Here is a 14,443-nt window from a genome sequence, read left to right as displayed (position 1 = left end):
TATATATATATATATATATATATATATATGTTACATCTTCTTTCTGTAAATATTTTTACTGCACCCTTTTGACCTTTTGGTAATCTTACTTTCTAAAAGTGTTGAACTGTTTCTATAGCTCCGGAATGTAACTTACGAATCCCTGCCGCTGAAGAGCGCTACTATGAGTGTTTAACTCTCTGTATAACCGGTCTGTAGAGATAGCGGGATACTGACGGTTAACCAATCATCCTAGTATATTGCTGAGTTTCCTCTTTCTCTGTATAAAAAGGAGGTGGTGGCAGTATGAAGGGTTAATTAACCTGACCCAGTAACAATCGCATTCAGGCTGCCGGTACGTCGATTGTGGTCCAATTAGCTGGAAAATCAGTGTGCAGGGTGCAGCTGGGTGTGGCATTGTTACGCATGTGACATCGCGGTTTTAGATTGGCTAGTGCTTCGGTCATGAGTTTGGTGAGAAGGGCTGGGGTCTGATGCCACGCCCGTCACAGGGGCAAGACAACTTTTGGGTGGCATGCTTCACGTGATGCAATTTTGCCGCTGCAAAACCGAACCATGTTTTAAGTGCCATTGAAAATAATGGAACCTGAACCGTGATTCTGTCGTGATTCCAAAACACCAAGGTGTGAATGGAGCTGCCCTGGTTCACATATATGCAATTCTGGATACGTTTTCAAACTCAGATTCCCATGACAGGCTAGATATGTGTTCCTATTGACGTGGTTCACAAAGATGTGCTCCATTTGCATTGCGTTTTGAGTGCCATTACAAAAAGGGTCCTGTGCGTGTTTTGTAGCGGTGTGTTCCAGGCTCACAAGTGTTAGAGTAGATTGGCATGCGGAGATAAGTTTTCACATTGGATTGCTATTGACAGGAGTTTTTGCATTTAATTCAATGGGACATGATTTTGCTTTGAAGTAAAAAAGGGAGCAGTTGTGGAGAGAGACTAAAACGCACCTGTGCTGAAATCACAGAGAAAGCAGAATAACATTGCGATTTCAGTACAGATCTGTGTGACCCAAGGTGCCAGGATGCAATTTCTAATCGCCATAGCGACCTGCCACCTGGGATTTGTTAAACCCTGTACTACACTATAGGTTTTGTTTATTTTTTATTTCACATGGTGAAATAAACAAGATCTAAGCTGTTGGAGATTATTCAATTTGGTGGAACAGTGGTAAGAGTTCTGAAGCTTGTTTGACCCGGTAATGACAGGGCGATAAACTTTGGTAAGCGCACATGTGATTGCATGAGGAAAGTGCAGCCGATAACCGGCTACTGTATTTACATTGTGATCTGCTGTGTCATTGGACACAACTGATCGCGTGGTAAAAGGCTGCTGTGATTGGCTTTTTACCTCATCACATGATCAGCTTTGTCCGTAGGACGACAGTGGCGGGAGCGCACTGCAGGGGACGTGTTCTGGGAGGATGTCCATGGGTGCTCTCCCAGAACTGGACAACGACACTGTAGCAATCTTTCGGCTATAGCGCAGTTGAGAAGCCATTAAAAATGCTCCCACCCGCCTACTAACACCTATTTCGATGAACCTGTGTAAGAAAGATCTGTATACTTGCCTATTTTCTGGCCTTTCCAGTCACGTAATCTCCCTTGTTCCAACCAGTGGTGCTGCAGGTTAGAGCCCTCCGACAATGGCTAATAAAGCCTAGAGGTGTAATGTCGCCCATAGATTTACTATCGCCTGTTGTCTGCACTCCGTCCTCAACCCTGATTTGGCGGTGTCTGGAATTCCACTTTAATAGGGCACTTAACTGCAGCTGTATGGGGAGTTTGGGTATACAGAGCATTTGTTTAACTGCTATAATAGCATTGAGATGTTTGAGGGATTCCTCTGCAAGCAGTAGTCCCCACCCTAATAATGTGCTACAAATTGCTCTGAGTCTGTAAAGCCTTCTCAACCAGTTTTGTTCTGTGTGCTTGGTGAAGTTATTTGCTGTGCTGCCTCCCCTTCAGTTGGACAGCTTTTGGACTTCCCATTCATTTCTGTTAAAGATTCTGTGTCCCATACTGTACCACCAAGAAAGACTGAGATTAGCTCCGGGAGAGAGGGGTTATATAGGGGGATGTTCTTGCAGCCTTCTTTTCTTTCCAGTGTCCAGTCACCTGAAGGTAGCTGCGTATAATGTAGTCACAATAATTAAAGAGCCAGTGTCCCTACTGTACTTAAAAACAGATTTTACTGGTAATTTGAAAATCTTATTTAGCCTATATAATTGAAGTGTGGCTTTGCAGGTAGAAAGTAAGAATATTCTAACAAGCTTTTACTAAATTCTGTTGGTGCAGGCACAAGGGAAAAAGATATGTCCAGTCTCAGTTCTCGGCTCTTTTCTTCCTTTGCTCCTGCTTTGTGTTTACATTAGAGATTGGATAGCAGGCAAGTCCCTGCTGGGAGGGTGAGAACAGTCAACTGAGCTGTTAACATAAAACTGAAAATATTGCTGAATCTTTGGTTTGCCTATGAACATTCAGACATGTTAACATTTATTCTCACAGTTCTACTTTAATGTCAAAATAGCATTAGACTGTCTTTTAATCTACCACAGGTTCTTTGGATGGGCAGTGACCATATTTTCAGGATTTGTGCAGCCTATGCTTTTGCCAGTGCTTTCCATGAAAAGCAATAGAAATATGGAAAACCACAGCCAAAGCTTAGTTGGTGGGGCACTTAATGATTTTTAAAGCTTGACCATACCTGATGCAATCTTTGTTAGTATTACTAACAGTTATGTAGCACAAGAGCCATCTTGGGTTGATACTAATGAAAGTGAATTTTTTGGATGGCCCTCACATTCTGTAGTTCTGTTAAATCTCTAAAGGATAGTGTACAAATATTGCTATGTTTATGACTGGCTTAAAGTGGTTCTAAAGCAGAAGGTTTTTTTTATCGTGTTGCATTCTCTGCATTAAGGTAAAAAAAGAACAAACCTGCATGCAGCTACAAAATACTGCACCATTGTACTCTTTCTGTACACATCTATATAGGGTAGAGTGTCCAGTCCTGCACACTTCAAATCATCACTAAATCAAAATGTTTCTCTTCTTGCTTTCAGTTATGATGCATACATGTATATGTGTATTTTGGTTGTACCGAATTTATGATTTTCTTTAGCTAAGCTTTCAAATATAATAATTGTTTTAGGCTGCAGTCCATGGAGCACATTTCAAAGGACAGGACTTAAAGTTAGGCTGGCATAAACCAGTACCAAATGCCTGCATTACAGAGGTGGAAGATGCAGAACAAGAGGAGGAAGAAGTGAGTGTTCATTATTATAGCTTGCAGATTATAGCTTTACCTGTGTTTCTCAGTGCATATATAATTACAGGCTACCGATAAAAGGCATTGTTTCTTTTAACAGACAGGTGAGGTTTTTTCTGTTCTGTTCAAAACAGCTGCTCTATTTAACTCATGTAAGTGAGCATTGCAGTGTTTTGACAGGAGCTTTTGTTTAGGACAGGTTTCACTGCCATATCTTACATGCATATTTCAATGCACTCCAAATCCCTTTCATTTCTAAACGCCATGTTTTTCAATGATGCTTCTTAAAAGGCAGTAGATAACTGAAAGATTTGGGGACTAGTTGTTCGCTTGGGAATCACAGCATTACAACTTGTGTTCATGCCCTTGGTATAGGAGGTTAAACTAAGGAAATACTCCTCCCCTTTTGTCTTCCCATTAGGGAGCTTCACTCTCCAATCACCCTGGCCAACATTGTCACTGGGAATAAAAGTGAGGGTAAATCTAAAAATTACAGCTGCCACCAGAATAGGAGAACTCCTTTTTTATATGTGTGTGTGTGTGTGTGTGTGTGTGTGTGTGTGTGTATAAGGAGTCCTTTAATGAATACACTCAGAAATATAACCTCACTTCCTGTTGAGTCTGCAGGACATAATAAGCTGAAGGGAAATCTCCCTAGTGACACCCAGTTGGAAAAATAAAAACTTTAACATGTAAAAGATTTGGGCCTTGGTAATACAGTACATTTTCTTTAAATGTTTAGTATTATCCAGATGAAATAAAGGACCTGTTCCTAAATACTAAGTCCATGCTTCCTGACACTTTAAATTAATATTTTTAATGTATGTTCTGACAGCGTTTTCAGAGACTTACCATTTGCTGCCGGAACAAAATTGTGCTTCTCAGCCATTCAGAGGGAGTTTTGTACTTTTTTGTACTTTTTATCAATGAATTCAGCTGGCTGAGATTGTGACATCATCCACCTGCCTCTCCACTTCGGATAAAAATACAAGGCTTCCTCTAAATGGTTGAGAGGCACTCAGCCTTATTTGATCTTGTTCCAGTAGCAGACACAAGGTCTCCTGAGATGCTGCCGCAACGCAGCTCTGCATATTGTATATAGCTAGTGATACTACAGTATGATGCAGCACTCATAGCAGCCACACCACTTAATAAAGAACATAATTTTTTTGGCCCAAACAAAACCGCTTTCCCGCCCCCCTATAGCAGAAATACTGCTACAGGTTGGCAGGGGTGTGGAAAATCACCTATATATACGTGATTTTGCATTTCCGGCTAGGGGGCGTGCGCCGCTGTTCGCGGTCACAGCCAGTGATTACTCGCCGGCACCCGGTGATCGCCGAGTATTACCAATGGGGGAGAGAACTGTATGTTAACAATACAGTTCTCTCCCCTGTCAGCTCCAACACACTGCTTTGTATGGCTCTGCATAGCAGAGCCATACAAAGCAGTGTGCTTACAGTTGAAAGCACAAACACAACGCACTGTGAAACAGCACACCGTTAACCCTTTGCCCCAGATGTTAACCCCTTCCTGCCCAGTGCCATTAGTACGGTGTCAGTGCTTTTTATTATGACACTGTATTCTCTACCTGCCAGTATCTATACCGCCATTTGTAAACGCTATAACTTTCACGTAAACCAATTAATTTACACTTATTGGGATTTTTTTAAGCAAAGACATGTAGCAGAATACATTTTGGCCTAAATTTATGATGAAATTCAAGTTTTAACAAAAAATTTACTGGACATGTTTAATGGCAAAAAGTAAAGGGGGAAAAAAAATATATATATAATATATATATATTTATTTTAATAGTGAAAATAATGCACAAGAAAGCTCTATTGGTGGGGAAAAAGGGATGTAAATTTAATTTGGGTGCAGTATTCCATGACCGCGCAATTGTCAGTCAAAGTAACATAGCGCCGTAATGGAAAAAATGGCCTGGTCAGGAAGGGGGGGGGGTAAATCCTCTGGAGGGCAAGTGGTTAAAGTGGAAGAATTCCTCGATTTAGGCATTAAATTTGTTACACAGTTTCTTGTTTTTCATAATTGTGTATTTTCTCAGTTTCAGGAAGATTCTGTTGTGGATGACTCTCTACTGCAGGATGATGATGAAGAGGAAGACGACAACGAGCCCAGGTCTTGGAGAAGATAAAGGAGTTCACCTATAAATCGGCTGTAAACATTACATCTGACATTGAGATCACCTAATGCGCTTTTCCATAGGACATTTTCAGCATGCCTGTGAACATATGTAATGGACACTTGGTATAGAAAGCAAGTCAAACTTGGAAGCCTTCTGTTGTCACATTTCAGTTAATGGTTAAATGCATTACAATACACACGTGCAACATTTATTAGCACATTTTTGCTGGCTGTACAATTTTGGTTTAAGTTGTAATTCTAAAAAAACTTGTCAAGTGCAAGTGGAAAATATTCATTATAACACAATTTGCTTTAAACTCGGTGGATGTTTGAGAAGTCTAGATAAATACTAAACAAAAAATCTCAGTTGTTATATATACATAATACATAGTGTCATGCATAGGCTTTACTATGTAGTAGCCTTTCTGTTCACTTTATTTTGTGTACGTATTTTACGTATGGGTTTTAATAACATTGTACATTTGCTTTGCATATGTCCTTTGCAACTTTAGTATGTTGAAAAAGAAATAAATGGAATGGTTTAAAAAAAAAATGAAAAAAAAAAAGAATGACAATGTAAATCTGTTGGTAAATAAACCAAGAAAAAAATGGAAAAAAATAGATAAAAAAAGAAAAAAGAAAAATGGGAAAAGAAAAAAAAAGACCAAACCATTCCAGCGGTTGTCTCACCCCAATACTTGTTATTAATATCTTGCTGTTATGTCAAATTAAAACTTTACCATAACAAGTACAAAATCCTGTTGTATGGAAAGTGCATTGTTTTCAAATGGTGATTTAAAAAAAAAAAAAAAAAAGCTCTTAAATGCATACATGCTGGCTTAGGTGGACACTGAAGTTTCTTACCCTGCTGGCTTAAACTGGATTTGGTGAGTAAAGTATGTGTTATTTTTTATTTAACAAGTGTATAAAGGTTTTGTTGCAACACTTTAAAATTGCCTACATGTATAAATATGGTTTCCAACAATGTATGAACCACTGAAACCCTAGTCAAAATATACAACAAAATGTATGCTACTTTTATGTAAATTATTCCCACATTTATCCCACATATAACTCTATTAATGGGGGAAGTAGTGTGTTTTAAAGTGCCTACAATTAATAGGGAAACCACTTGTATGTTGATATTGTTTCCGGAAAATCTGCTTAAGACTTAAGAATTTTTGTAAAAATGTAGTCGGTCTTATTTATCATTTGTCTTAAAAAGTCCCAATTTTGGCCTTTACAAGTATTAAAATATTCCATTTTAATGTTGTCGTCTTTGAACAGTTTTCACTTGTCCCATTTGACTAGAATCTGCATGAAGCTGGCCATATATCATTTAGTTGTCCAATTTTCCTTTAGATTTACCACAACCATATAATATGAGGCCAAACCTAAACACTTTCAATTTGAATGCAGTCAAGTAGGCTTTTGCACTAAGGTAAATCTAAAGGAAATTGAATAAGAAAATTTTGTATAAGGTAAAAAAAAAATGAAGAGCTCACAAGGAGCTTGCTGTACTAACTATGCAATTTTAGTACAGCGTTCTCCCCACTGAGCTATTGTGTTTTGACAGGGGGGCTGCACCCCCAGATTCCCACAGAACACACTCAGTTGCTGCCATTGGTTGCGAGCGCTGATCGGATGCCGCTTGGCTGCTGTTTTTCCAGCATTCCCGTTCAACAGAAGCCAGACAAGCTGCTGTACACACTGGCCGAATGTTGGCTGGTTTCTGTTGAACCAGCTGATATTTTACTTGTGTGTACCAGCCTTTAGTCTGCCACTTTAACTTAATTGTCAGGGTTCAGATGTTACCAGAAGTCATAATGTTTCTGCCCTGCGGACCTTTAAATCTAACTGTGTGTAGAACTAGAAATAACTACAGGACCCTGACATTGAACAGTTTCCAGGATACATATATGGGGGTGATATATTGCTAATGTTTTATACACATACAATATACGTGCAGTGGTTTTCCAGACAGTTTTTTTAAAAAAAATTTTTAAATATACAGTTTAATGCATTTTAGTGCACACAAACACAATATAATACCCATTTTGGTCAAATATAAAAGATGTTATACTGCGTAAATATCTAACATGTCACTCTTTAAAATTGCATACACCTGTAGAACAGATCCAAACTTTGTTACAGAAAAATCTCTATAGGCAACACTTTAAAAACCTTTACAGATAACCAGTTTAGTTACACAGGAGGTCTGGTGGTAGAATTATTGATCTCGCTATAATGTTATTATTATACAGTATTTATAAAGCGCCAACAGTTCGCTCAACGCTGTACAATATAAGGGGAGACAATACATGCGACAGTACAATAACAATACAATGCGATACACGAGGGGTTCGAGGGCCCTGCTTTTTTGAGCTTACAATCTAGGAGGGAGGGGATAGTGGTACAGGAGGAAAAGCTCCTGTAGGGAGTGGTAGGAAGAATGGAGGAGGTCAGCAAATAGCAGGGGGTGGGGTAGGCTTCCCTGAAGAGGTGGGTTTTCAGGGTGCGCCTAAAGGAGAGGAGAGTAGGTAATAGTCTGATGGATTGGGGTAGGGAGTTCCAGAGGATGGGTGACGCCCTGGAGAAGTCCTGGAGGCGGGCATGGGAGGAAGAGACCAGGGAACTAGAGAGAAGGAGGTCTTGTGAGGAGCGGAGAGTGCATTTTGGGTGGTATTTGGATATTAGGTTAGTGATGTAGTTTGGGGCAGTATGATGGACAGCTTTGTACGTCAGTGTTAGGAATTTGAATGTTCACAGGGATACATCCGATGTGTGCTTTGAATATGGTTTACATATTTGTGTGTGTTACCTATGTATTAGCTTGCCTTTGTGTGAGCAAGAGGACAGGGGCGCTTTAATTTTTTTTTTTTTTTAAACTGTCCCTTTATTTTTATTGCTATCACAAGGAATGTAGACATCCCTTGTGACTGCAATAAACAGTGACAGGTACTATTTTTACTGAGAGATCTGTAGTCTTTTAGACCCCAGATCTCTCCTTTCCATTTAAAAGCATCTGATTACACAAAGATCGGTGTGACAAAATACTCATTGCTTCCGGTTTCAAATACCATAAAGATGACCGGTGACGCTCCAGTCCCTGTTCAGCTCTTCAGTAAGCTTGCTATAGCGTTGGCTTCAGTCTCAGACTCCCCGATTGGTTGGGAGAGCCCGGGGAGGAACCCCTCCCACCATTTGTAAAAGCAATCCAGCAGCTAATTAGCAGCTAGGGTTGCTTTTATATTAGAAGATTTACTGCTGAAAAAAAAAAAATCAGAATGATGTCTGTAGCGGTAGGCAACATCCCGGTATCTCCACTCAAAGTCCAGGGCATCATATGATGGTCCTACTGGCAGGAAATGGTTAAAATGGGTATGTATAGTGTATTTTGTGTTTTTTCTCTTCATCTATTACTTTCAGAGCAGAAACCTTTTTTATTAGTTTGCTAAATATGTATTGTTGCCTATGAATATTTCATGTTTACTTCTTGCAACTAGCAGACTGGGCACCTAATTCTGTTTACCACTTAGTTGAGTAATTTGGTACTATGCAGTGAATATCCCATGTAACTTTTTCTCCTGCTGTTCAGGTCTGTTCATAAAACACTCACCTGAAGCAGTTAAAAAAGGAGGTACAAACTAAGGATTTTACTTAAGAAATGTTCAATATGTGAGCAGATTTTTCTGGGTATTAGCTCATTATATCCTGCAAAGTGTAGCGCCTGCATTAAAAGTTCATATCTTATACTGGCAACAAAATGATACTTGGCATACCTTTATGAATGTATTAGGATATAGAGGTTAAATTTAGAATTTTTATAAAATGTTAGTTTTGCTATATTTTAAATATATATATAAGGTCATAATTGGGATCCTTATTTCTTTATATGAAGTTTGTTGGCTTCATATTGTTTATAAAGATTTTTGTTGCAAAAGCAGCTAAAATTTGTTTTTCTTCTGTTTTAAGATTTTGTGCCTTAAGATCGCCATACCATCTGACATGGTATTCAAGAACTACTTGCCAAAGGTACTGGGGCGCCGCCTTATACTTTTTTTCATGGTGCAAATATGTGGGGTGGGGTGTGCAAGGTGGGAATATATGTTGGACTGCAATAATGCATAATAGAATTTTAGCTTACAGCAAAAAAAAGTTTGTGCCTTGAAATCAACTGACATTTTTGGCAGCTTCAGTTATGGATGTTTATTTACTGTTCCCTGGGGTCTGCCGTCAGTTCATAAATTTCTTGATTAGTTTCAATGTAGAAGAATCTAGTAATTTCATCAACATAATCTTCAGGTTATTTAAGTTTTTCAGATATTTAGAGGATATTGTTTGTTGTTTTTTTTGCATGGTGAAAATGAGCAGTAAAGTACAACCATTGTGTTGATTTTAAAGCAGGAAGCAGAGCCTGCTTATGTAAGGAGCAAAAATAGCTATGCATATATTCAGTATATTTGCAAACTAAATACAAGGTCTTTAAAAGTTTGATGGAAATAATTGTAGCAATATGCATTGAACTGAAGTGTTTGTTTTGCATGCATAAAAAAAAACTGTCTGGTCTATGTGAACTTAAACGTATTTTAATATCAAATAATATGCTTTAATTATATATTTTAGGCTGCTGTAATGCCAAACATATAGTTGTGAAAAGCATTGTGATAATAAATTTTAAGTTATTAAATGTATTAAATTGTGGTCTTCTGATTAAAAATTTACTCTTTGAATATGTTAGGCTAAAATTATAGTACAAGAACCACACATTTCAGTTATGGATGGTTGCTTTAGGAGAATTGCTGATTGAGGAGGTTTAGGGTCTCCAGTGCATCAGACAATTCAGGAATCCAAACAACCATACTTCTTGAATTTTTGAAGTCTGCTTGCTTTTATTTGGAGCAATCAAATTGTTTTATTTTGTTGATTTGCTTGATTTTTTAAAATTGGCTTACAAATTTCAGCAAGGTTAGAGAGCCCACTAAAAATTGTTTGGGATGTAATTTTTCCAAATGTAAGTATTTGTAATAATTTATGGTTTAAAAACGTTTATGCTTTTCACAAGCCTTAGTATGTAAATCTTGATATTGTAGGCCATACATTCTCAACCAGGGGTTCTGTTGAACCGTAGGGTTCCTCTAGGTTGCTAGGGCTTCCTTGAGCTGTGGCTCATTGACTTTCCTTTGATAGCACCTACGTAGTTCCAGGTCAACTCCATTTGGAAGAGCCAGCAGCATGGCATCGGTGATCTTTTTAGTCATCTGTAAGTGTAACATTCATTCCCTGACATCTTAAAATTGAAAATTTCAAGAATATCTCTAAAGTAAAAAGGTTGAGAGAGGCTGATGTGGGTCAGTTTTCCTGGTATGATACTTATGAAAGAAGCTGGTAAAAGAAAATAACGTTTTTTTTTTTTTTCTTTTAAACTTGCAGGTTGGCTGTGGATGGTTTTTGTCAACTCTTCTGGAAATATACCTATACTTTTTTTTTTTTTTTTTTTTTTTTTTTTTAAATCCGTCCAAGTGCTATCTTATAAAATTAGTACAACGCGGTACTTAATAAAAGTAGTTTTTGTTGCATTATCAGATTATAGTTAAAGTAGATTAATGTGCTTTAAGAAAAAAAGTGGTACAATAAAATTAGATACTGTTTTTTATTTAAACACAAGCATACATTTAACTTTAGAAACATTTGTTATTTATTCCCCACTTCTTTCAGATTTATACATTAGAAAAACACTTTTATACTGACAGAATATATGTGTTGTGCACACACTATTACGTTGTAGCCTTTACTAAAGTTTCCTATGTGAAATAATGTTCCTAAAGGGTAAGTTCACCTTCTGGAATATGTTGCATGTTTGACACATTTTTTGGGTGGAACATGTAACATGTTTCTGCTCCTGCATCGGCTAGCCGCTAGGGGATCTAAGCCCGCTGTGTGACAGCAGTATGTACCAGCTGTCACTTTTTGAAAAGAGTGCAGCCATGCAGGCTCCGCCCACACATCCATGTAATTCATTTACATAGTTCTGTGAATTCATCAACTATAAGTACCGACATCCTTTGCGGATTTCAGCTTGTAGTTCCTAATGAACTACCATGGCACTGTTGCTTGCTCTGGTAGTTCATTGATTCTTCGTGTCAATGTGAAACTGCCTGCCTGTATTATGTACAGGCAGACAGCTTACACGGACAGTCTGCAGGAGTCTTGCATGGCACTAACGATCTGCAGTGCTTTCCATGCTCCCAAAAAAAAAAGTAAATGCCCATTTTTTTACCTTATTATTTTTTTAAAAGGTGAACTTATCCTTCAATTGGACAATATCTTAGGCAAAATGTTTCCTTTTTATAGAGTTCATTGTGATATGCTTAATACCCTGAATATAGTAATGGAAAAAAAACCCTCAAAAATAGGTCACAGTGCTTAATGTGGACTCATAGAAAGATGCTTGGCTGATGTTGTAGGTGAGTTCATCTGGTTTACAGTAAACAAGTGATCTTCCAACTGATTAGAATGCAACTTATGTTGTGAATCTAGTAAATATGAATTGTAGAAAAAATGTTTTTAAGATTTTCACCATTATATTATTCTAGTCAAATCTAGTGTGTTTACTAACAAATAATTTTCTAAGATTTGTCCTGGTTTTTTAAAAGGTTAGTCTTTTTGAGCTCCCAACTTGTCTCTGAGATAATGGGCTGAATAAACTCTTCCATTCTAGAGCCCAGCTGTGTGTCTCCTTGAGGTATAATCTCCTTAATACAATAGCTTGAGGGAGAAAGCCTAGTAGTTTGACATCAGCTGGATATTGGTGTGATGTAACAGTGACCTGAACAGGTTCAAGAATGTGCCTAAACTATTCAGAGGATTTATATATGGTGTATCTGGTATATGGATTCCCCTACCCTGGATACATTCCATATTTTACGATTATTCACCTCTGTGAGGTTAATACACTTATATTTGTCTTATGGTCCATATGTATACATATAAACAAAATAATTGCTAGCATCCAGCAAAATACAAGCTCAGATTCATATTCCTTTGGAAAGTAATTTTTTGGTGAGTATATTAAATACTTCGATAAATGACCAAAACAAATTACATGCTGGGGGAGATTCACTAAAACTGGAGCACTCAATCTGGTGCAGCTGTGCATGGTAGCCAATCGGCTTCTAACTTCAGCTTGCTCAATTAAACTTTGACAATAAAATCTTGAATCTGATTGATTTCTATGCAGAGCTGCACCAGATTTTGCACTCTCCAGTTTTCTAAAATCTCCCACATTGATTCATGTAAGCTTCTGATGCATTCTGGAGTGTGGAGAAGGTGAAAAAATGCTGCTGTAAAAATGGAGAAAAAACTTCTGTACGGCACAGAGTAATTTATTTTCAATGCAAATAATATTTGTTTTCTATAAATGCTCATTTTTATTTTTTTTTTATAAAATCTTAAACTTTTTGGTTTAATCACAATAGATCCGAACAGTACCCAAGAACCAAACCTAGTAAAGTAGTTGTCAGAATTTTTTTGTATTGTGATTTTGAATAAGTTTTATATATATTTTTCATTGGGGATTTTCATAGTTTTAATATGCTATTTAAAAATAACTTCTGATTAGAGGGCTTTGTTGAAATGCATCATTATGTACATGATTGTTCAAAAATGTTTTCACAACTTAAATCATACATATGCCATTTGATCCACTTATTTTTGTCATTGAATGGGCTGAACATTTTAAGAAAACAATTTGGTGCTAAAGCAAAGGTTTTCCATGCAACTGGATGTGTTAATATTAAAACATTTTTATTTGTTGCATCTTTAACCTTTTCCCCCTAATTAAACAATAAAGGTTTTATTTTTATCTATATCGCATGTTTGTTTTTCTTTCTTTGATATGTGCATAAATATCATTTCCAAAGATGTATCGAAACCGAAATGATTGAAATGAGGTTGAATTACATTTCTATAATTTTTTTTTTTTTTGTGGTAACTGAATACTTAAAGGGACCACTCAGACTTAAGAGTCATTCATGCCTTGGCATTTTGAATCCTGGGCAGCATTGCCGCAATTCTGCTCACAATTTTAAAATGCTCTGCTAAAATGTCAAATCGCAGAATGCAAATTTCAACGCATCAGAACTGCTCTGCGATTTTAGGTGCCATTAAAATGAATGGCATCTGAAATTTGCATTGTGCGATTTCATTTTAGCAGAGCATTTTGAAATCAGGCAGAATCATGGCAATTCTGCCCACGATTCAAAATGCCCAGGTGTAAATTGGAGCTTTTAAGCTTTGTGGTAACACATGGCATTTTGTGCAGCGCAGCATTAGAGTAGTGGGTGATGCACCATGCTGTGCTTTGTGGTGTGCAGCATAAAAAGTGTTTTCCACTCTGTTGTTTTTTGTTGCCAACTTTTCATAATGAATGGACTGCCTTAAAATAACACACACTCATATGTGCCTTTATACACTAGAGATGTGAAAATCCAGCAAAATATCATATATCAAACATAATGAATAAAGTGAGATTAAAGTCCATATCAGCTAGACCCAACTCCTGATTGTTTGTACGAGACTGGGAGCGATGATCACTGTAATTGGCAATCATAGTAATCATTGTATGGCCTGCCCCATGTTCTTTCTCCTTATGATTGGAAAAAGATTCATTGTTTTTCTCCTTGTGAGGGAAGAAGATTGTAAACAAAGTGGTGTGTTTAAAAAAAAAAAAAAAAAAAACTAGACCAAGGTTTGATCCAGGATGGGGTTAGGGTCAAAGATCAGGCTAATTTTGTTCTAGGTAGGATTAAAAAAAAAAAGTGTCTTTTAATTTAGTATCAGTGTGTTTTAGGTAGGTTAAAAAAGGGAAACACTCTCGATTCTGGGACCTACTACAGGTACAAACCAATAACATACACATATGTGGTATTACTGTGATTGTCTGGAGTAGGAGAATTTGTTTTGGGTTGTTCTTTGGTAATAGTATGAAATATAAAAAAAAATAGAAGGTAATAATTG

At 37.3% G+C, this 14,443-nt stretch overlaps 1 protein-coding gene across 1 annotated transcript in view; it reads left to right on the top strand.

Moving 5' to 3' along the window:
- Window positions 1-13,293, top strand: part of RBM26 (RNA binding motif protein 26) — a 106,693-nt gene extending 93,400 nt beyond the window's left edge. Inside the window, exons 21-24 of the mRNA XM_089680461.1 lie at window positions 3,161-3,274; window positions 5,346-6,312; window positions 9,401-9,460; window positions 10,859-13,293. Of these exons, the coding sequence (XP_089536587.1) occupies window positions 3,161-3,274; window positions 5,346-5,435 (204 nt within the window). The 3' untranslated portion in view covers window positions 5,436-6,312; window positions 9,401-9,460; window positions 10,859-13,293. The remainder of the gene's footprint in view (window positions 1-3,160; window positions 3,275-5,345; window positions 6,313-9,400; window positions 9,461-10,858) is intronic.
- The last annotated feature ends 1,150 nt before the right edge of the window (window positions 13,294-14,443 follow it).

Source organism: Staurois parvus, unplaced genomic scaffold (assembly GCF_062004578.1).
Source record: "Staurois parvus isolate SC_StPar_1 unplaced genomic scaffold, SC_StPar_1.0 ptg000243l, whole genome shotgun sequence".
Taxonomy (NCBI): domain Eukaryota; kingdom Metazoa; phylum Chordata; class Amphibia; order Anura; family Ranidae; genus Staurois; species Staurois parvus.
Note: the sequence above shows the minus strand (reverse complement) of the source record. Positions and strands in the feature narration are given on the sequence as shown.